Here is a 23,191-nt window from a genome sequence, read left to right on the forward strand (position 1 = left end):
ACTGTGAACTGGAATGAAACATGTAGAAATCTCTTAATTCCTTGGGTGTTATATTTTCTTAAAACAGGGATACTTATTCCTACAAAGCTCTGTATTTTAAAAAGGATACTTGTTTATTTACTAGAGTTGGATTGGGTTTGCATGGCAAGGTCTTGGTAGCAGGGGAAATACAGGGGTGGCTTCTGTGAGAAGCTACCAGTGATGGTGGTAGCATGTCTGGGATTATATATTTTAAGAGGGGGGAAAAAGTTACTGCAGAGGAGCAGTTGCAGCTGGAGAGATGAGTGAGAATATCTGAGCGGAGCAGCCCTGCAGACACCCATGTCAGTGCAGAAGGAGGGGCAGGAGGTGCTCCGGGTGCCGGAGCAGATTCCCCTGCAGCTCATGGTGAGGCAGCTGTGTCCCTGCAGCTCAGGGAGGTCCATGGGGGAGCAGGGACCCACCTGCAACCTCTGGAGGACCCCACAGTGGAGCAGGTGAATGTGCAAGGGACGCTGTGACCCTATAGGAGGCCTTTGCTGGAGCAGGCTCCTGGCAGGACCTGTGGCTCCATGGAAAGAGGACCCCATGCTGGAGCAGGTTTGCTGGCAGGACTTATGACCCCATGGGGCACCATGCTGGAGCAGGCTGTGCCTGAGGGTCTGCACTGCATGGAAAAGGATGCACATTGGGGATGAAGAACTGCAGCCCCTTGGCAGGACTCACATTGGAGAAATTTGTGGAGTACTGTCTCCTGTGGGAGGGACCTCACACTGGAGCAGAGGAAGAATGAGAGGAGTTGCCCCCTGCCCCCCTAAGGAGGAAGGTGTGACAGAGGTGACATTTGATGAACTGACTACAATCCCCATCCCCCTGTGTCACTCAGGGGGAGGAAGTAGAGAAAAATGGGAGTGAAGTTAAGCCTGGGAAGAAGGGAGGGACAGGGGGAAGATGGTTTTTAACATTTAGTTTTTGTTTCTCATTACCTTACTCTACTTTTGATGGGTAATAAATCAATATTTTTTCCCAAAATTGAGTCTGTTTTGCCCATGACAGTAACTGATACTACATATGATCTCTCTTTGTCCTTACCTCAACCCATGAGCCATTTGTTGTATTTTCTCTTCCCTGTCCAACTGAGGAAGGGAGTCCTAGAGTGGCTTTGGTGGGCACCTAATGTCCAGCCACAGTCAACTTGCTACAAGAGTAAGAAATAACTTTATAGTAATAGACACTTATTATTTTCCCCTCTGGCAGTAGAGCTTGAAAACTAAGGACTTGAACATAGCTCTTACTGAACTTCCATAGCTGATTCCTACTGTCCTTGGATTTATTTATTTTTTTTTTTTAATGCCGGTAGGGAGTATTTGCAAACTCTGTTTAGTCTGTGACCAGTTATTTCCTGAGCAGTGTATTTCTTTGTCAAAATCATATAAAGTAAAAGTGTGTGTTTTGGTAGGTGGGACAAGCTTCATGAAAAGATAGATTTCTTTCTTTTTTACCTTGGGATACAAATTATTTCAAACGGTTGCCTCTTCGTTTTAGTATCTTTAGAGGTATGTAAAGGCCTAGGAAGTCTGTGTATTTGGGCTACATTGTTTCCATGGGGGTTCATTTCATCCTGTTCCTTCAGCAGGTCAAGATTTTTTTATTTTTCTTTTTTATTTGTTAGGAGTAGTCTTGGTGGAAGCTAACTGCAGAATATTCTGTGGACATGGAAAGCTTATCATAAACATGTTTCTACCTTTTACTACTTTGTGATCCTGTTGCCCTACAAATGAAATGGAGACCAGTAGTAGCTTCTACTGGTAAAGGTCAAAAAAGATGTACAAGAGCATTCCAGGTTTTCATAACTTCAACAGAACAAGTTTTTCTTGTTTTCCCTTGCCAGTGTCGCTCACAGCTTGTTTAGTCTGACATGTAGGTTGTAAATTGCTTAGTGTTGGAGGTATTCATTTTAAAGCAGGATTTTTGTGAGGAATGTTCATGTTTCTGGATGTCCCTGAGGAGAATAATCTGCAGAATTTCGTTTGAGCGTTGTGTTTGAATTCTGCAAGCCAGACTAGAAAATACTTATTAATACGCATAAACTGAAGACATTTGAACTGAGAATCAAGCTCAAGTGTTAATTCAGCAAATAACTCTCATTTCAATATAGGGTTGGTTTTTTTAATGTGCAAAGATTTTTTTTTTAATTGTTTATCTATTCTGTGAACTTTGAGGGAGGAAACCAGAAAATCTGTACATTCAAATTGAGCTTCTCAACTGTTTTTTACTTGCCTCAGGCTCTACACTGGTTTTGTTACAATACTGTGATTTCCAAAAAGGAAAGTTTACTCCAAACTTCTCTCAGCTGCATTTACATTGTATTTGCAGTCACTTAAGGTACGATTTGCTTGTGGCTGTTGCTGGGGGATGTTACAGAACACATTTTGTCAGGAAGGTTTCGCCATTGACTCTAATTGCTTTGTAGATGTGAAAATAAACTGGAGGCTCTTTAAAAGGGTCTCTGTCCTTGTGTTGCTTCTGACAAAACTGGAAGATTCATTGGCCTGTGATGCTTTTTATGAGCTGGCAGTAAAGGATTCTTTCAGTCTTTCTTTTGTCCTCTTTCAGCAAGACTCACCATTTGTATATGCTCTTCAATCTTGCTTTGATTTGTAAGTGAAAGCAGAAGTCAAGTGTGCCTCTTAACCATACAAAAATGCTGAGATAAAATCTCGGTCTTCCCATGATAATTGTAGTTCTGGCTGAGTTGAACATTCAGCACAAGTTATAAATCAAGCCTGGTGTTACTGCCTACTAACTGAGTGTCTTTCAGAGCGTTACATTAACTCCTGTTGTACAGTTTACCCAATTTCATATTCAAGTTGCAGGGGATTTACAAATTAGAGATTCCTTTTTGGGGAGAAGCAGGTTGGAGAGGAAGATTTGTCTGTGTAACCTATTCCTAGAAAGGTTTGTGTTGCTTAGGAAGGCTTGTTTGTAGATTGGTTTCCATGGTCTGCTATACAAATAAATCTGCTTTGTCATCCATCCCTTTCCACAGAGGTGTTAGGGAGACTGTTCTTGGACGTGACTGTTTCAGTCACTTGGAACTAAGAGATCCTGTAAGTGCAGCTACCTTACTATATTTGTTCCAGTATAATTTCTGTTCTCTCCCCACTGCTTATCATGATCTGTGGAGAGGCAACAGATGTATCTCAATTGCCATCTCTTTTGGTTTTTATTTGACTTGTTTTCTCAAGACTGTCCCTAAAATACATTCTTCTCTTCACCCTAACAATAGCGAGGGTTTAAGTTCTGTTTCCATGCTAGAATGCTCCTAAGAGGAAAGATATGAATGCTGTGGAATCATTGTTAGAACATCATATATGTGGATTATTGACAGCTCTTTGCACCTTTATAAACATGCTTCCTGCGTAGTTTGGTTAGGGGTCACTCTACATTGCCTTCAAGAATTGAGGGCTTTCTTTGGTTTGGTTCTGAAATACTTCTGATTTGTTAGTAGTGAGCATACTTGCTGCTTCTATTTTATGTGAATGCTTAAGGAAGAGTAATTGGATTTCTTTGCTTTCACTTGGGGTTTATAATGCAAGTACCATGAATAAAACATAAGGGCTGTCTCTCGGCTGTATTACTGAAGCATAAAATTATGTAGAAGCTTGAAATCAGATTTCCTCTTTCCCTGCGGAGGTTAAAAAGCCCAGTAAACTCTTGGAGCAGGTATTGGCTTCAGGCCAGGAAACTAGGCATGAAGTGCTGGCTGCAGTGCATGTAAGCCTAGTAAAATCTGACTTCTCTAAAAGCCTAGCCTCATAAGTGAATCTCAACTTGGCTTGCAAAGATGACTGCTTGAAATTATGAATTCCTCTAGGTCTAGTATTTTACATGCAGAAAGTGTGCCTAAAGGTTCTGCTTTTCTAGGGATTTAAAAACCTGGAGTGACTTGACAGGAAAGTAAATGAATAATGAGACTGCTCAGGTGAGCTGTTGCTGATTGTAGGTAAGCAGGGGAAGTGATAGTGAATTACATCTGCTGTGTGAATACAGCACATTTCATGTTTTTATTAATTATATCTGAGTGCTATTAATGCATTAGCCTGTGAATGTAATAGAAAAGATTTTTCAGCTGACAGATTAAGCCGTCTTTCCCAGGTATTTGCAAAAGCCTTTAAGTTCAGAGTATGTATGGATAGTAACGAGGTTTTCAGTGTAGATGTGCACCCAAGAAAATGCAAAATGTGCTCTTTTTTCCCTCAATTCTTATGTAATGCATGCAATTCCAATTTCAAGAAATGAGCTGGCTGCAGATGCAAAGTAAGAGCAGAAGATATAGAAGTAAGCAAAAATTACTATACTGTTAACTTGCTGGGTTGTTGCATACTGCTACAACATAAGAGAAACAAAACTTTTCTGAGTTAAAGAAGCTTATGTTGGATTATGCAACAGATAAATATTAGCTTTTCATATTGTAAGTACTGGATTTCTTTGTAACTCCTCCTCTATATCCTCTTAATAGGGCTTGCATAAGAGTAATTGGAAACATGTATGTGACAATTAGTTTTCTGTTCTTGCTTAATTGTGAAATATTTGCATTTCAGCTCAAATCAAAGACAAAGTTAAAGAAAGGGAAAAGAAGCAAAAAGAAAAGAAGAAGCACAAAATAATGAATGAAATCAAGAAAGAGAACGGAGAGATCAAATTACTGCAGAAAGGTAGGTTCAAACTGTATAGTGGTTTTTCATTCTAGTGCTAAAAGTATTTGTGTTTGGATACTGTGTTCTAGTACTATGTTTTTCATTTAACTTATGCCATATTTCCTAGTTAATTGGTCCAAGAGTTGCAAATTAAATCCTAATTGTATATGGTAATTTTTTTGTCAACTGTGATAGGTACTGGAAATTAAAAATAAAACCATCATCACAGTGTTGCATATACAATAGTAGTAATAAGAAAGACCAGTACTTCCAGGAACAATATTAATGATTCTTCAATAACTGCTGACAAGATGTGGGTTATAATTTTATATATTGTGGAGAAGAAAAATGAATGCATGCTATATTTCGTGTCTAATATTAATGGTACAAGACTGAGTAATTAAGGAGTTATAATTCAGGAACTTTGTCAAATACTAAGCAGTTGTATGCAACATACAGTCTTAATTTTGGCTAATTTCTTCATCTTTGTTTTCTGTAATGAAAGGTAGTTAAGGTTATGTTCTCATGTGGCTTGTACGTCCACTGAATCTTAGAGCTGTACAGTAGGTGATACTGGAAGGGATCTAGTTCAACTGCTGCAAGTATGATCAACTAGAGTAGGTTGCCCAGGACTATCAGACTCTCTGTTGCCAAGGGTGGAGGCAACAGTCTCTTTGGACAACGATGTTCAGATTAGATATAAGGAAGATTTTTTTTTTTTATAGTGGTGATGGTAAGAGACTGGAATAGGTTGCTCAGAGAGGTGACAGATATCCCATTCCTGGCAGCATTAAAGGTCAGGTCAAGGATTGGGCTCTGAGCAACCAGATCTAATTAAAGATGTTCCTGCTTATTGCAGCAGTTTAGACTGGGTGGTCTTTAAAGGTCCATTCCAGCACAACCTATGTGTCTGTTGTATGGTCTGTGAAGAAAGGCAGAGACTGCTGGGGCTGATAGGCCTGGAGAAGAGGAGGCTCAAGGGGAAATCTCATCAGTGTGTGTAAAAACCTGATGAAAGGGAATGAAGAAGGTTGCAACCTGTGCTTCACAGGTTTATTCCTTCCAGGTGCAGGGTTTTGCCCACCCCTCTGTTACCTTCACAAGTCCCCTAAGTTGGCCTGTTTCTACAGCCTCTCAAGGTCCCTGTCACTGGCAGTGCAACTCTGTGGTGCATCAGCTCCTCCCTCCAGTTTAGCTGCACCTTGCTGAGGGTGTGCTCTGTCCCACAATGCCATTCATGGAGATGCTGAACAATACTGACACAAGATATCAAGGTCGGGATTACACACGACTCTTTCCAGCTGGACTTTGTGCTGCTGCTCACAACCCTTTGAGCACAGCATCTAAGCCAGTACTTGAACCACCTTATTCTTCACTTAGGTCATGCTGCATCAGATTTTCTGTGAGGGTGTTGCTTATTTGAGTAGACCAAATACTTTTTTAATCGGTTATTTTCAGACTCTGCTTTTGAAGTTAGGAACAAATTCCTGATATGTTTTTCTGTTACCTTGTCTACTGTAGGATTTCATTTACAAACCAGAAGCTGAAACCCTCAAATCAAAACTTGAACTTCAGAATGCTCGTATGAGGTCAGAGGCATAGAACCTGTAATTACTACATCACATATTACACTCTACACACAAGTAACTCTATTAACAACAGTGACAGCTTAAAACCTGTGTTGATCAGATCTCGGGATATTGCCTTGAACATGAGGATTGTGTAAGCTGGTGACTTCCCGTGAAAAGGACAGGTGTGACTTGTCGTTGCTGAGCGTGGAAGGAAGTTGGTGGTTTAGATATTGGGCAGCACTTAACTGCCACAACAGTGGGTTCTTTAGGCTTTGAGTAACAGCCCTTTTTTATACTGGCTCCTGTTTCTGTTGCCATTCAGCAGATGAGGTGCAATCTGCAAAGACAGCAGGTTGTTTTACACCAATCTAATAAATGAACTTAATGGGACTATTGAGCCTAAAATGGTGCTTTATTTTCAGGTTAATGTAAAAGTGCATATGCCCTGGGACTCTGCTAGAACACCTCCACTGAGAAGCAGGATAGGTTATTTTCACAGTGAACAGTGCTGCAAGTGCATTAGATGCTTTACCCCTATTTCATTTGACTTGTTACCACTCAAGTATATTTTAGGTTTTCTTTTAAGGTGTTGGCTGTTAACTGTTTTGTAGAGGCTGTGTTTGGTTTGCCAGTATTCTGCAAAACTGACTCCTATTTCAGGGAAAGAAGGGAGTGAGTCAGGAGAGCAGACAGTTATTTAGAGCAGACAGATCGTCTCCACAGGGTTTGTATCCTGTTCAGAGTGGCAGCTTTTGGTGTCTTCTGTGGGCCTCCGAAATCTGACTGGATGTGCTTGTATGTGCTTTGAGGTTTGTATAACATTTCCTGAGCTGTCCTGCTGATCTGACTTTACATCCTGGGCAAGAGAGAGCAGAGGCAGAAGTGCTTTATGATGCAGCTTGTATGTCAAGGTCAGTGTCTCCGACCTTTTCAAATATTAACTCTTTATCTAAGGGTGGCATCTTCCTGCGTAACAAAAGTTAAGCTTCAAGCCCTATTGTCTTCAGCTCAGGATTTACTGTGTGGGCTTTGGAACAAAGTTTTGGAATGAGTCTGCTTTCCTGTTCTTTGGGTTTTTGCTTTTGTGGTTGTTTTTTCTATTTTTAGTGTGTATGTGTTTAGACACCAACAGTACTGTGCCTAAAAACAGCTGATTTCTTTCTTCTAGGTATTAGATCTAAATGTTGTAAAATGTTGCTCTGGCCATCTGTTTGTGACTGACTTTGGTTGAGGGATGGAGGTAACAGCCTACGTGACTTCAGACAGCTAAAGTGGCTGTCCAAGGTCCAAGGTGCCTAGTTATAGAAGAGGTCAGTACTGAGGGACTGATGCTTTTTGAGGGAGTGCTGGTGCATAAGCCTAATTTTGGTGCTCTAAGCTGAATGTGGAAGAGTTTATTTATACTAGGAGGCTCTGGGTTGTGAGCTGTTCATCTGCCTAAACTTGGGTTGGCGTTCTGTTGAAAGCAGTGATAAAACTTGGCCATGTTGAGAAGGGTGATTCTTAAAAAGGGTTTTTCTGCTGTGCTTGAGGCTGCTAAAGGAAATGAGGCTCTTTCAGAGAGTGTGATAGCTTTTCTTATGAACCTAGAATGAAGATTTTTTTTTTTATTGTCCTTTTGCACTTAAGGATGTATTCTCTGTAGATAAGGCTATAGAATTGCCTCTATATCTCTCTGTCTGCTATGTGGAAGGAAGAGCTCAGTTTTCAGACAAAAGCTGCTTGGCACATGCATATTGTTAAAAATTCAGAAACTCTAAGTGATTTAAACTTGTTTTTAAGAAAAATCTGCATCGTAAATAGTTACCTTCTAGAAATTGAGCATTTCATGCAAAAAAATTGCACCAATGTGATGTGACAAAGTTACTGGAGGTCCTGCAAAAAGGAAAATGATTAATAGGCTTATTTGTAAACTGTCCCATTTCTGTTTTTCATTTTAGAAAAAAACAGTCAGTCTTGTGTTTCTGATTATTTATATCCAAGCACAGCAACTGCTAAAAATGCAGTAGGAGAAATTCTTAGTGTGTGTTTCTGCAAGATTAAATTCATTGCTTTATTGAACGCCAAAATCCAGGAAAGAACTGAACATGAACATTTTATTTGCTGGTATGAACATACGTAAATACAAATTGCTTTCTAAAACTTTTTAAAAATTATTCTTCTGGAAGAAATGACATTTAATTGTACATTCTTATGAACCTTTAAAATTTTTTATAGATGGGTTTTGCACATGCGTAATTATAAAATCAGTATATTGAACATGAGACTTGAGTCTTTGTGTATCTTTGAGGAAAATGTTCAAGTATTTGTATGCAATGCTCTTCAGTTGAGGGAGTAAGACTGAGATAAGAGTGCAGGGCACACAATCCACCACACTGATTTGTCTGTGATACTGAGTTTTCTCCACAGGCCTTATGCACCAAGTTACCAACTTTTACCAATAAAATATATAAGTAGAGGGTAAAACAGATATGTCAAATGGGATGGAGCAAGTGGCAACTGGAGGGAGAGCTGTGCTGTAAAGCTTTGAAGTGCTTTCTGCTGGAGCTGGGGATCTTGAGCTTGAAGCAGAGACTTCTGGTACATCTATGAGAAGTGAAAATGTTAGTTTTTGGTGACTGGGCCCTCCTAAAGTAAGGAAGTGAAAATGGATTTTAATTACTGGCTGCTGTTAAAAATGTTTGTGCCTTCCTGCTACCAGCTGTCGGCTAGAAAACTGTGGGAAACAAACAATTTAATGTTACTAAATTTTGGCTTTTGTTTTGAAGTGTCTAAAGTCCCTCCCTAAAAATTTTGGCTGACCTCAAAGTTGAGAAACAACTGCTTTGGTTGAAACAACTGAATAAAGTATTTGACTTCATGGCCTCTTGTTATTTAAAATTTCAGATCAAATGATCAAGCGCAACAAATAGACAAAACACAACATAAAATAAACTTCAAGTAATGTCTGACTTCTTGCAAAAACTTACATTTGGAAGGTGTCTGTAATTAACCAGAGTTTAGACTATCTAGCATCACTTTCAATTACATGTATGTGTCGTCTTGTAGTAACAGAGCACTGGCTTATTTGCTAAAAATTTGAACAGTTTTGAGTATCAGTCCTTATTAGTAAGTCCTGCGTCATTCACAGTGACAGGGATATTGGGGCACCACAAAAAATAAAGCATGCTGAGTTACCTTGAAAGATCTACCATTCCTATACATGTGTGCATGCAAGAATTATTTTTCTATTTATGGTACGTAAGGCCTGGTGCCTAGAAGATGGTTAAAAGTTGTTTAGCAGTAGTTCTGATACTGCTGAGTATGTGCATGCATGAACAGAATGACTGGGGAATGGAATAACTTCCATTCTTTTGATATCTTGATTGATACGGTGCAAATTTTGTAACTCCATCCTTGTGCAGATGCTGCTAAACCAAGTAAGAGCAGAAGCTGTTCTTAGATTTTTTTATAGTCCAGTAAAGTGTGAGCTCTGTCTGCTTTTTAACAACAGATCAAGGGAAAAGTTCCTGTAAATGTGAATGCTGAGGATTTTTCTACCCACCCCCGTCCCTGTTAGTTTTCATTCTTGGGGTCCTAGAGCAGCTCTCTGAGTCACATTAAATAAAATGTTTTCAATACAATTGAAAGTTGTTAACTTCTGTCTCATATTTCAGAACCACGTGGTGGAAAAAGCTTTTTGTTTGTAGGTGGTTCAGTACCTGTTGTGTCTAAATGGATCTCAGGACAGACACTTAGAGACAAAGATGCCCTGCGCTTAAAAATGGGTGAAATTAGATTCCAAGAGTCATATGTATGTATGTACACACCTGTATTGTGTGTACTGGTGAAGACTCTCTGAAACACCTGTCTGAGAAGTTTTGGGTTGCGAGTGTGTGCCTCAGCCGCAAGAGGTGAATCCAGTTAACTTGCATCAAGTACTGCACTGCAGTTCCCAAATATGGCTTAAAATGAAATAGTTTGGGATATCTCAGCCTTGTGTTGGGATCTTTTGGATCGCTTATTTATGTTTTCACCAAATTCTGTATGTCTGCTCTGGGGCAACTCGATTACTGCCCTAGAGAGATGTGGAAAGCTGCTGTTCTTTTCTGGTGTCCGTTAGCCAGGTGTCAAAGCAGCGTTACTGGTTTTGGAAGAAGCAGTGCATTTTACTTCAAAGTATTTTGATATATGCAGCAGAGGAGTGACTGAATAAGTGTGTTTCTGCTCCTCTCTACAGCTAATGTAGAAGAAGAAAAAGAAGAAAGTATTTATTGGGCATTGCTGATAGCAATTTCAGTATTCCAGCAAGGTAACTCCTTTTGCTCTTGAAGTATTTGCAGCTTCTGAGCAGCTTTAAACATCTACTTCAGAGTGGATCTTTGAAATTCATCAGAGCAGAAGCCTTAGGCTAGAAATGTGCTTCCTTCTCTGTCACATTCTATTCAAGCTTTACTGAGAAAAGAAATTGTTTTTTCATTTTGTATTTGTATTCTCCAGGAGAACTGTCTGTATGCTGAAATAATTGAACATACTCTAAAATTGGGCATATGCAGTTGTCTAAGCAATATGGAGAGCAAGTACCACTCACACCCATTGTAAGAGGACAGATGGAGGAAATTGTAGACTCATCCGTATTACAGTTAAATGAACTAAAGTTTTACCTTTAAAAGGTAAATTTTATAACTTCGGTAAATTTAAAAGTTCAAGTGTTTGAGTTATAAAAATTTCTCTTTAGGTTTGCTAGGAAATTGATCCTATCTCATAAATGTACTGTTGGGTGAGGTGATGGGACTTTTTTTTTTTTTTATAACCATTGTTAAAAATTCAGCTTTTTTCAGTGCTGGGGTGGACAGAGAAGGTGTGAGTGACAGGGTAGCCAAGCAGACCAGGGTGGTTTGCTGCCCTGAGGAGGGGTGGGTTCTGGTACCCTTTGTGTCCTGCTCCCGGTGGTCTGTATGCTTTAATTCCTGTCTGACAGTGCTGTGAACCAGTTCACTAATCCAGCAGCAGAGTGAATGGTTTTCTGCTGAGCCATTAAGTTACTGTGCAATAGATGAGCATCAGTCAGTAGCAGCAGTGGTGCAGGACTGTGCCCCAGGAGCAGTGACAGAGGAGAGTGGCGGCTTGAATCATCTGGCAGTGAACTCGTACATTGCTCAGCTATATCATATCCATTTGAAGGCTGAATTAATAATTAAGAATGTCACATTTTTTCAGTCTTCCAATATACAATTTAATTTAAAAATATTTTTTCTTTGCAATCAAGAAGAATTCAAGAATCAAGAATTACTTTAATCCTCTGGTTAAAAAATTTTATCTCCTCTGAAGGTTTTGTAGAGATGGCATGAAAACAAACAGAAGGAAAGATAAATATTCTTCACTTAAAAAATGTCTTACTGTAATTCCTTCTAGGGTTCTGAGTGCTTCCATAGATGTATACCAAATTAAATAAAATGTACTTTTACAACTGGTTTTGAAGACAAACCTTTTTGGATATGTTCACGTGAACTTTGCGTAATTTGAGACTGATTCACATCCCATCTACATTGTTTCTGCCTTAAAGGCATCACCTACAACGATCATCCAGTTCAACTGCATGACCACTTCAGGGCTAACTTCAAGAGTTAAACCATGTTGTTAAGGGCATTGTCCAAATCCCTCTTAAACCCTGACTGCCTTGGAGCATTGACCACCTCTATAAGGAAGCCTGTTCTGTTGTTTAATAGTGGAATTTTTTTGTTTATTTAGTTGGTTTTTAAATTTTACTGCATAGCTGCATCTTGAAATACATTAAGTGATGGATTAAAGAAACAGCCACCACATATTACAGGAGCAGTTGAATGAAACTATGAAATTGATTGTTAGTAAAACTTTTCAGAAGATCAAATCAAAGGGAATGGGACAGATTGAAAGGGGAAATCAAATTGTCTTCTTTCTTGTACTGTAGGAATGGAAGTCAGTTTTTGTTGTTTTGCACAGATACAGATTCATACCCATCTTTTATATAAGTACTTTACATTTCAGCTGGTAATGATGGAATGTAATTTAACAGCTGGATGTTCAGCAAGAAGATATAGATGCCGATCTTGAATTGTCTTAGGATTTTCTTTGGTGATTACAGATATACTCAAGCAGGAGATAGCAATTTGGTTCTTACCACAGCAGATAGTTTCTTGCTTTGAAGAAACCTTTCTCTGCCATAGGTGAAGCCTTAGATCTGAGTGACTAGTTTCAACAAAAATCTGAGCTCCATTTAAAAACATGTAAAAGTGGGTTGCCAGGTAACTCCTGCTTCCCCCTGCATCACCTTGCTCCAGCATTTGGTGCTATAATTCCATAGTTTGTATATTCAAACTAATATAGTATCTGCAGAATGCTTGACTTCTTTGTGCTATCCATCGGTATAGCAAAAAATTTTCATATTTAGGGTGAAACAATTTTAAAATGCTAAGTTAAAGCGTTTTTAAGAGTTTGCAGTGTCTGTATACTCATGGATGCTTTCCAGTTATGTATCCCTGCAGTCAGGAGGAGGGGAAAAATGTCTGAGTCTGTATTTTGAGATTTGTATTGCGATTTCAAAGCCTGCAGTATGTAACTTCCCACTGTCACAAACCATTTCTTTGTTTTTATTTCCCCCTGTCTGGAGCTGGTGCCATAATGACACCATTACAATACCCCAGAACGTGAGCAGTAGGTGATTTTTGTGAGGTGATGACATTTCACTCAAGTATCCTGCCACCCTGAATGAACTATTTTCAGGATTCCTCTAAGGTTGAGGTACTTGTTGTACACGTGTTGCTGCTCTTCCTGGTCTTTTCATGCATGCTGGACTTAAAGACTCTGGTCTTTCAGACAGAAGATATTAACAAAGAAGTGGTGAATATTGCATCTACCAGATGAAGCAGTCCTGTTGCAGAGGTTTGATGCTGGATTTACATTAAATTTAGCCTAAGAAAGTACACACTTCCATGAAGATACTCTGCCTTCTGGCAGTTGAACTAACTTAGCTAAAAGTGAAATTGTGTTCAGAGAGTGTGCCGTGTTAAATCTGATTCTGAGTGAAGGGAGTTTTTGTAGTTACTGACTGTATGGATTAGGTTAAGAAATCCTAGAGCCTGTTTCCTTGTTTGGGCTAAATAAAAAATGAGCACTCAGGGCGCTTCTTCCCCTCTCTGTGAGAAAATAGAGTCCAGGGAGATAACTAACTCTGCCTCAACTTCAGGAATCCCAGAGGTACTTAGCTGCTGTTACAAACCTCAAGAGGCTCAGAGACAAATGTCTTAATTGCTTTTTCTCCTTTCCAGTGTCTGCATCTTCCATGTCCAACCTCTTAATCATCAGCAAGAATTTGTGATTCCGTGCACCAACAGTTGTGGTCCCTTTTTTTTGTTTGTTTGTTTGTTTGTTTTTTGGTTTTGTTTTTTTTCTGGGTTTTTTGGGTTTGGGGTTTTTTGGTGTTTTTTTTTTTGTTGTTGTTGTTTTTAATGGGCTCTTGTGAGTTACTTGGGCTGATGATGGCAATCTGAAAATAATCTACTGCAGCATAGTAGTAGAGACTGGCTAACTTTTGTGGATTTCAGGTTACTTAGTCTTGCAATGAAATACAGTTTTTAAACTTCTAAGCTTCTGTGTTTGAACTTGCTGGTCTTGAATCGCTAGGTGTGAATATAATTTTGTGCTGAAACGTACCCATAAACTTCATTTTACTATGTGCTAAATCATTTTGACTGCTTGATCTTAGGGCAGTGTAGTGCTAGAAGTTTTTTTGGCTACCACTTCTATTACTTGCAAAAAAAAAGTATACCCTCATTTGTTTAAAACAAGTGAGAACATTTACCTTGGGAATCACTTGAATATGTTATCCCCAAATGAGTAATTTCTGCCTTTAGGACATTACAGTTTGTTTTCACTTCAGCTTGCATATTATGTGAACTTGAAGCTAGTGTCTGTTTTGTGAGCATTTTCTGTAGTGTGTCTTTTGTTTTAATTTTATTTATTTTTTAATATGTATGGGGTCAGTTTTTAGACGTTCCCACATGTACTGCTTCAACAAAGTTTATCTAGTTGTGAAAGAATAACCATGCAAAGCCCATCAGACAAGGTCGGTTCTGGCAATGGCATCTCGTGGACAGCAGCTTGCTGCTGTGGGTTTATATCCCAGGATGGTTTGTAATTCCCTTGTTTGGCGGTGTTGGACAGCTGTCCTGTGATGTCTCTGGACTTTCTGGGACAGTAACTGCTAATGACCAGTTAAAAGGAGTGATGGACTGTGACTCATCATGAAAGCAGCCTTGGGAGACTTGGGTTATTGTGATGTCTTTCCCTGGCTGTCTCAGCTTATTTATCAGTTGTAATGTGACCATGGCAGGTGTCTCTTACCCTCCTCACTTCTGGTAAGATACACATTTTGACCCTTGCTTTTGGTCTCTGGTCTTTGTGTGCCATGGTGAGGGTTTTGGTGACTTTGAATCCCAATCTTTAAATACATATTTTGTATAGAAACATTCTTATTTTTTTCTTAACTCTCAACAGGTGGGAAGGAGAGACCAAAAACCAATGCAGAAGAGCTACAGATTAAAAAAGTTAAGAAGAAAAAGAAAAAGAAACATAAAGAGAACGAGAAGAGGAAGCGTCCAAAAATGTACAGCAAATCCATTCAGACCATCTGCTCAGGATTGGTTTCTGATATTGAGGATCAGGAAGCCAAAGGCATCATAGATGATCATCTTAAGGATTTCAATGGGAAAAATATGGATACCAAGAAGGACTGTGAGTCCAAGATACCAGAGAACAGTGAGTTTCCATTTGTCTCGTTAAAGGAGCCACGGGTTCAAAATAAACTCAAAAGGTTGGACACATTGGAGTTCAAACAGCTGATTCATATTGAGCACCAGCCTAACGGAGGTGCATCAGTTATCCATGCCTACAGTAATGAACTCTCCCACTTGTCTCCTGTGGAGATGGAGAGATTTGCAGAAGAGTTTGTGGGTCTGGTTTTTAGTGAAAATGAAAACTGTGCAGCTTACTATGTAATGGGTATTGTTCATGGGGCAGCTACTTATTTACCTGACTTTTTAGACTACTTTTCATTTAATTTTCCCAATTCACCAGTGAAAATGGAGATTTTGGGAAAGAAAGATATAGAGACAACGACTATGTCAAATTTTCATGCTCAGGTAAGAGGTTATGCATTTTACTTTCTAAAGTCATATAATGGTTTCAAACAACTGTGAATGGGTTTTTTTAAGAGTAGTTACTACTAGCTGTGCTATGTGGATGACACAGAAACGAGAGTTTTCTTTAAGTCAGTTCTGTGGTATTAAAGATGAGAAGAGACATAAAATTGTTAACTGAGACATAAAACCAGATTTTTGGGGTGAGGGGAAGTGTTCGCATGCTTGTGTGTGTAGGTTTCTTTGGATTTGTGTCTGTAGCTGAAGTTTGACCATGAGTTTTGGAGGGTTAAAATGGTTTAGCTGTGATTTTCTGGGTGTCTGAACTGTAGTTTATCTGTTTGAATTTTGTCATAAAACTGAAATGCTTTAATACAATGTTATACATAAAAACTTGTGTAGGGCTCAGTTAAATTAGCTGTGTTTGTAGTTTGGGTTTTCTAAATCCATCCTTAAAGGAGAACTTGGAGGTTAATGTGGCTATTTGGTCCTTAGCCCTTTTGCATTTCTACTCACTTGATTGGGTTCTCTGGAAAGCTCTTAAGTTAAATGGCAGACTGACTGGCAGCTTTTGAATATTTTTTTTATTTTAAATTTTTTGGAGAGAAATGACTGCATACTCTCTTAACAACAGCTACCGATTAAACATCACTTCTGCTGTTCATTAACTTGCTGTAGAAAATACATTTCTGTTGCACGGAAATTATTTATAGCACTGGTTTTCAGGAAGAAAAAATCTGTCTGATTTTTTACCTTGATGTTGTGGTTATTGCAAAAAGCCCCTACAGTGAGTATGAAACAACTTATGAAGAAACTCAATCCTGTTTTTAATTACATCAACTTTATCTCACAATTACCCTTTTAACTCCCTTATTTATGAATTTAGATGTTGTATGGATTAGCTTTAAACTGTTTGAGTCTTCAGTTTTGACTTGCAAAGAGTTAAGTGTAAGTTACACTGTCATCTTTTTCATGAAAAACATGCTTTTTTTTTTTCCTTTGGCTGCATAAACATTTGCATAGAACACTTGCATGTATTGACAAATTTCAGGTGTGTGTTATCCACAAAGATACGCAGAACTAAAATGTTGCTGCAAGAGAACCTTTGCAGTTCTGGCTGAGAAAATATCTACTGCCATGGAATATGAATATTCTGTGAACTACAGTCGCAGAATAGTCATATTCCATGACAGTAGAAAAACATTCCATGTTTTTCTTGAGTATATAAACTGAATCATTAATAATAAAAATCACGGAATGTATTATGGGCACCTCTGCAGAGCTGCTCTGTCTTTGGCCATTTTATATAAGAAAAGCTGGGTCTGTCCTTTTAAGTATGTTCCTGAAATCCAACTGGTTTTCTTGGGTAGCATTAACACAAGCATAGCTGTGTGCTATAACCTGCCCTAAAGAAATAGTTAAGAAAGGCCCAAATTTTATTGTTGTGAGTTACAATAGAATTATTTTATTAGAAGGATAGATTAAATTGCTATTACAATAGTAACATCAGTATGTGTAGTTAAACCAGTCCTGTGTGTGTTGGGGTTGAAATCATAGTTCCCTGTTTTTGTGTAAGTGAAGGAGGAACAGAGAGAGAGGCTGTGGTAGATGAAAGAAGCCAAACTGTATTATTACAGCATTCAGCTGATCAGCTCCATGGTCTGTCTTCAAAGCTGTATTTTGCTTGCCTGGAGGTTTAGTTCTGGTATCTTCTTTTCCTTTGTGTTCCCTCATTTTTTTTCCTTAGTTTTCATGGCATTTTATCACTTCTCAATTTGGTTGCTTGACAGAAAATGCTTGGCTCCTGTATTTTTGCTAAGTAAGGGATATGTGGTGTAGTAATAACTTGTACAGGCAAACATCAGACTTAAATAATCTTCTGTGCAGCACTCCTGTTTCCTGGAATATTTAAGTCAGTATCTTGGTTACCTAGTTATTGGTTCTATTTTTCCTTATGATTTTCTTATTTCTGTCTTACTTTGGTTGGTTGGTTTTTTTTCACGTGGTCTGCTGCTCCAGTTGAAATGTTTTGTTAGCTTTGTGTTCTCCTTTCTGACTTGTTACGTTTTGTGCAAATTGAGAACATTCTTCTGTCTCTCTGAGTTCTTTGTGAATCTTTTAAAGGGATTCTTATGTCCTGTTGCAGTATATTTTGATGAAACTTTAAATGTATTTAGTTTTCTGTTCCTACATTGCCCAAGCTTTGTGCTGTGGTGTTCCTTGTCCTGAGCAGCCTGAGCAATGTCTAGCAGTTGTTGTATAGCATCAGTTGAGCAACGAGTTGTTTTCTGAGGTCTAAGTAGGAAGCTGATTTTATCAAATCTGCTTTGAGTATGTACTTCATCAGCTTTAAGAAACTTGGGTGTTCCTTTGCTAATTTTAACTGAAACACTAAAATGAAGCTCACTTTGGTACAAGAGGTTCTTTGGTGGTTCCTCAGAGCTCATGTAGCACATGCAATCAGTCTGACAAATGTAAGTACTTAAAAAAATCTAAGCAAGTATTATAAAAAGGAGAAAGAAGGTTGAGCTAAGCCTGAAATGGAAAGTATTACAGAGTGTTTTACCAGTTTCTGTTTTTCAAGTTGATCCTTTTGGTACTATTTAATCTTCCACCTCCTGTTTTGTAACAGATGTGGGTTTGGAATTTTTTGGTTTTAAGTAATGCATATTTTTAAGTCATCAAGTTCTGTGACAAGAGGCTGATTTCGCAGTAAATTCTGTTGCTGAGGTCAAAATTGGAGTCCTCCTAAGCTTGCCTGGAAGGTCTGCATCTCTCAAGTAATTTATTTAGTTTACACGGTTGTAGAGTTGAAAACGAACTCCTTTCAGCTTCCTTCTCAATACACCTGTGTCAGACAGGAGTAAGGTAATTTTACTTGTTAAAAGATTTTAAGGGTCAGAAATTTGTTAGGATATTTACAGCAGGTGCAGGATAGAGAAATGTGGAACTGGTTATTTCTAATGAGAATTAGCTTTTAAATTTTGCAGGGAGAGGAATTGGGGAGTTTTTCATCATCTAGCTTGGGCCTATGCCTAAGTACTCCTTAAATTTTTTTTTGTGTTAGTGGAACAGTTCTTTGTGAGCTGACTGTAAGGCCTAGTCAGACAGTTTCTGTAAAAAATGAAATGTTTCTGGGCAAAATGAAATTAGTCTGGATATCCTTGTAGCCAGTAAGTTAGTCCTTCAGGTGGTGAAAAACTGTCTTGTAGCTCCATCTTCCCTGGGCTCTCTCATTTGTGTAGATGGCAACAGCTGCATCAGTTACCTGCCATGAATCTTGTCAGGTTCTTATGAGGATTTTAAAGAACATAAATAATCAGCTTTTGCCACCTACTTGCAGCTTACATCACTTCTCTTAAGCTATATAGTGCTGTTGAGACAAATCTTAATATTTTGAGCTCATTACCTTTTCCTTGTGCTGGGCAAGAGTAAATTTTTATTGCTGTGCTGAAACCCCAAAGCTCACAGTTGATGTTTAACTGGAACAGTGCTTAGTGCGTTGATTTTACTGTCTTGTCCCAGAGGCAACTTCTTAGTATAGGAGAAGTAAAATGCTGTACAGTACCCACCAGTTCCTCTGCTGCAAGACAAGATTGGACTATTTTAAAGCCATATCTGACAAGTACTTTGTCTGATGTGTTTGTGAGAGATCTCAAGGTGATTCCACTCCTTCCAAAGAAATCTGTTTTAAAATATTTTTTTTTCTTGTTTGTCCTTTTATCCTTTCATTCTGATCTTTAGTGGATGATGCAAACAATTTATCATTTTCTTTCAGTTTTCTCTATATTTGAAGATTGCTTAACAGCTCATTTTTTCCCCTCTCCCTAGATTAAGTAATTTGAGTTATTTCAGTCTACAATTACATGTTTTACCCTTATTAGTCTTAGTGTTCTCTCCTTATGCTCACTTCAGTCATCCTTATTTTTGCTTAAAATACAGTGCTAAAAATCGACAGTGTCTGCCTGGTGTATTGATGTCAAGGACTGTGAGAAGATTGCCGCAAGTGTTTTGTGCATTATTGCTCTTGGTTATCTATTTCTTCCTTTTTCAGAGCAGTTTGTGATCTGCTGTAGCAGCAGCTCCTGCTACTTGAGTCACTCCTGTTTTCATGTTTATGCCGTTCATTAAATATATATGTGAGTGTAGTTCTTGCTTTTGTTTAAACTGAATTATATCCTTTGCATTCAGACCCACTCTCCAGTTTCAAGATCTTGTTAATTTTGATCCTTTCCTGTAATGGATTTGCTGTATTGTGAAACCTGTGGGTTTCGTGAGGATACACTGTGTTCAAAAGAAGGACCCTTGCTGCCTGCCTAAAAATTGGATAGTTACATGAGCACAGAAAAAACTGCCCACAGTTTGCTCTTTCTAGACCATGTTTCTGTAGCAGTTTTTAGAATATAATGCAAATGTCAACTGTCAAGATGTCTACTGGCCCTCTGAAAAAGTCTCTCCAGTCACAGAAACAAAGGTTAGTTTGACTTGATTTTTTTTTTTTCTCATGACCATGTTTATTAGTTCTTACTATCTTATTTTCTAGGTAGACGATAGTTGTATCCAGCTAAGTGTTTTGTTTTTTTTTTTTTCTGGAAATTGGAATTAGGCTAAATAGTCTCTAACTCCTCTGTCTTCTCTTGACACCTATTTCTTTAAGATGGCGTGTTATTGACTTCCAGATTTGAAGAACTCATTTTGTGGTTTTGAGTTAGAATCATGGAGTGGTTTGTGTTGGAAGGGACCCTAAAGACCATCTAGTTCCAACCACCTGCCATGGGCAGGGACAGGACACCTCCCACTACACCAGGTTGGTCGGAGCCCCATCCAGCCTGGCCTTGAACACCTCCAGGGATGGGCCATCTGTAACTTTTCTGGGCAACCTGTTCCAGTGCCTCACCACCCTTAAAACAAAGAAATTCTTTATAATATCTAAACTTCTTTCAGTTTGAACCCCTTGTCCTGTGACTTCATGCCCTTGTACACTGTCCCTTTCCACCTGTCTTGTAGTTCCCTTTAGGTACTTGAAGGTTGCTCTAAGGTCTCCCTGGAGCCTCTTCCCCAGGCTGAACAACTCCAATCTGTCTATGAAGAGTCTGTTTTCATAGGAGACATGCTTCAGCCCTCTCATCATCTTCATGGCCTTCCTCTGGACTTGCTCCAACAGGCTGATGCCCTTCCTGTGCTGGGACCCCAGAGCTGGATGCAGCACTGCAGGTGGGATCCCACCAGAGCAGAGGGGCAGAATCTTTGTTTTCAATAGAATTTGCTTCTTCCTTTTAAGCTGGTCAAATGTTTGGTTAGTTATTAAAAAGATGCAACATTTTTTAGCAACTGCTTGCTGTTACAAGTCCCCCAAAATAAAGCTTACTTTTGTTTTCTCCTTTTGGATGGTGAAAAATTAAATTTTATCTCTGTTAAAGCAAATATATTGCCCCATTCTCTTTTTTTTAATCTAAAAAAGATTGATTCTTCTAAAAATTCTTCTTAAAAAAATCATAAAAAGGATTCTTTATCTAAAATTTTTTTTTAAAAAATCATGTCTTAAAAACTAATCTGTAAGACTACATTTAAGAGTCTTCTTGATAGATGATGGCAACATATTGTCTTAAAGCACAAGAAGTTTTCACTTACTGAATACCATTGAACAAAGAATGAGTTCACAGGGAATGACATTAGAAATCTGCAACACATGCTCATTTGTTTTCCACTTAGAAATTTCTTTAAGAAATTTAGATTTCTTCTTGATAGCTTCATCCAATATGAGGTAACAATCTTGTTCTACCCTTTTTAGTCACATACTCTGTATTGACAAAACCCAAACCTAAATAAAACCCTGGAGGTTTGTGCTGGCAGCTCAGACAGGATCTGAGATTGACCCTGTCATGGATCTGCTTGAGCTACAAGAGCAGTAGTAGTTACTTTGCTTTTACCACGTCATTTTCCATGAAGGTATCCAATTGATGCTATCCTTAATTTTTTATTCATTTAAAAAAATTCTTTGTCAACTGCTTCACTATTTTTGTGTTGATGGAATTCAGAATAAAAGTGAAGTAACTTTTGCTTTTAAAAACCTCTGTCCATCCATGGTATTATTTGAGGATTTCAGCTGCAGGGTGAAACATGTCAGGTGATAAATGAACTACTGTGGTCAAAGGACACTGGTGAAGCTAATAATGCTGTAAAAATCTTGGGATTGCATTTTCAGAAACTCCCAATCGGGAAATACTATTTGTTGAAATTAGGATTTTAATGACAATTGTGTAATGACAGAACTCTCAAGACATCCCATTCTGATACCAGAATCCTGATCTAAAAAAGGAAAAAAATGTGAAGGAGGGAGTATGAAGTACATGTGGTTTAATAGTAAAAAGTGGCCAAGCAGATTAATGAGTATTTGTAAAATCAGAGCAGTTTTGATGAGTATTTGTTCAATGTTAGTTCCCATTTGAAATTGGAAGTACAAGGAAGCATTTAAGGATTTGAAAAAAGTTGGCAAGGAACAGAAAACCATTTGGGCACTTTATTGAAATGTACCAAATTAGCAGGAATGGTGATGGCCTATTCATGGCTGTAGCATTTGAGATAACACTGACTGTGAAATTAGATGTGTTCCATTCTGAGATACCAGTGTGTAAGTGCATTCCTTGTGCACTTGTGTAGCAAAACCCTCTATTCCCTCAATGTCCTTGCTTATTCTTAGGTGATGTAATGTGTAGTGGGTTCGGTTTGTAACCGGGCAGAAACACCAATTTAGTGTAGTGGTTTGGTCCAAAATACTCATTACTGTTTACCTTCTGTGAGATAAGAATTAGGAGAAACGCAAAGCAGGCACCAAACTTGAAAGAATATAAAGAAGTTTATTAACAGACCTGAAAGAAGAAAGAGGGGGGGAAAAAAAAAAAATCATACCACACCTTCAGAACACTTCTCCTCCCCCCCCACCTTTCTCCCTTCTCACAGTGACAATGTAAAAAGACAACCCTTGAGATGTTCAGTCTGTTTACCACTTCCATAATAACCTTGTTCAGTCCATTTAGGAAGAGGAGTCTCTCTTGCCCATGCTATGAAAACATTATCACGAGACAGCTGCCCAGGTTGGTTCTCTGCTCGCATCATGTGGGAGTCCCTTCCCACGACTTGCAGCTTTTCCCAACTGCTTTCGAGGGTCCACTCTTGAATTACAGGGGTACAATTTTAAGGTTGAGCCATTCAGAAACAAAAGTTCTCTTTGCCCATCTCTGGGAGCATTTCATCTCTAAGAACAGAGGCCCTTCTCCTTCCCTGGGAGCAAAGGGTCCTCCTCATCTTCATCTTTAGGACTATCTCTGGGAGCATCTCTAGGAACAGAGGTCTTCCCCTTTCCTTGTGGAGTAAGAATCTTCATCACTTCCATCTCTCCCTGTTCAAACTTCTCATGAAATTACAGCTGCTTCAGCATCTGCCTATCTCAGCGCAGGTGCTTTTGCTCACAAGTACACGTTGAACACTCCACCCCCCATGCCTTCATGAAATTACAACAGGTACTCTGTTACATCATAGCTTTACAGCAGAATTTCAGCTTTAAGCATCTCCTCTTTCTCCTCCCTCAGGTTTTCAGCTCTTCACAGCACTAAAAGGGTTAATCTCACCCAGGCCTTGCAGCTGGAATGAAGCCTATCGCTGTCGGTCCCATGATCTCTGCCGGACAGCAGTGCAGCTTCAGCTGAATCTTGGCCACACTGGTGGGGGGTGGGAGCTGAGCCACTCCGGCTGCCCGCAGCAGGGCTGTGAGGGGGTTCCGCGGGTG

At 38.9% G+C, this 23,191-nt stretch overlaps 1 protein-coding gene across 2 annotated transcripts in view; it reads left to right on the forward strand.

The window, feature by feature from the left end:
* Positions 1 to 23,191, forward strand: part of RSBN1L (round spermatid basic protein 1 like) — a 46,661-nt gene that overhangs the window by 6,966 nt on the left and 16,504 nt on the right. The window contains exons 2-4 of one of the 2 annotated variants that reach the window (XM_042018441.1): positions 4,584 to 4,697; positions 14,765 to 15,025; positions 15,344 to 15,408. In XM_042018441.1, the coding sequence (XP_041874375.1) occupies positions 4,584 to 4,697; positions 14,765 to 15,025; positions 15,344 to 15,408 (440 nt within the window). Of the gene's footprint in view, positions 1 to 4,583; positions 4,698 to 14,764; positions 15,409 to 23,191 lie in introns of both variants that reach the window. The other variant, XM_042018440.1, reaches the window with a different exon arrangement.

The sequence above is a fragment of the Corvus kubaryi genome, unplaced genomic scaffold (assembly GCF_017639235.1).
Source record: "Corvus kubaryi isolate FWS band 111438036 unplaced genomic scaffold, C.kubaryi_AGA036_p1.0 137, whole genome shotgun sequence".
Classification (NCBI taxonomy): domain Eukaryota; kingdom Metazoa; phylum Chordata; class Aves; order Passeriformes; family Corvidae; genus Corvus; species Corvus kubaryi.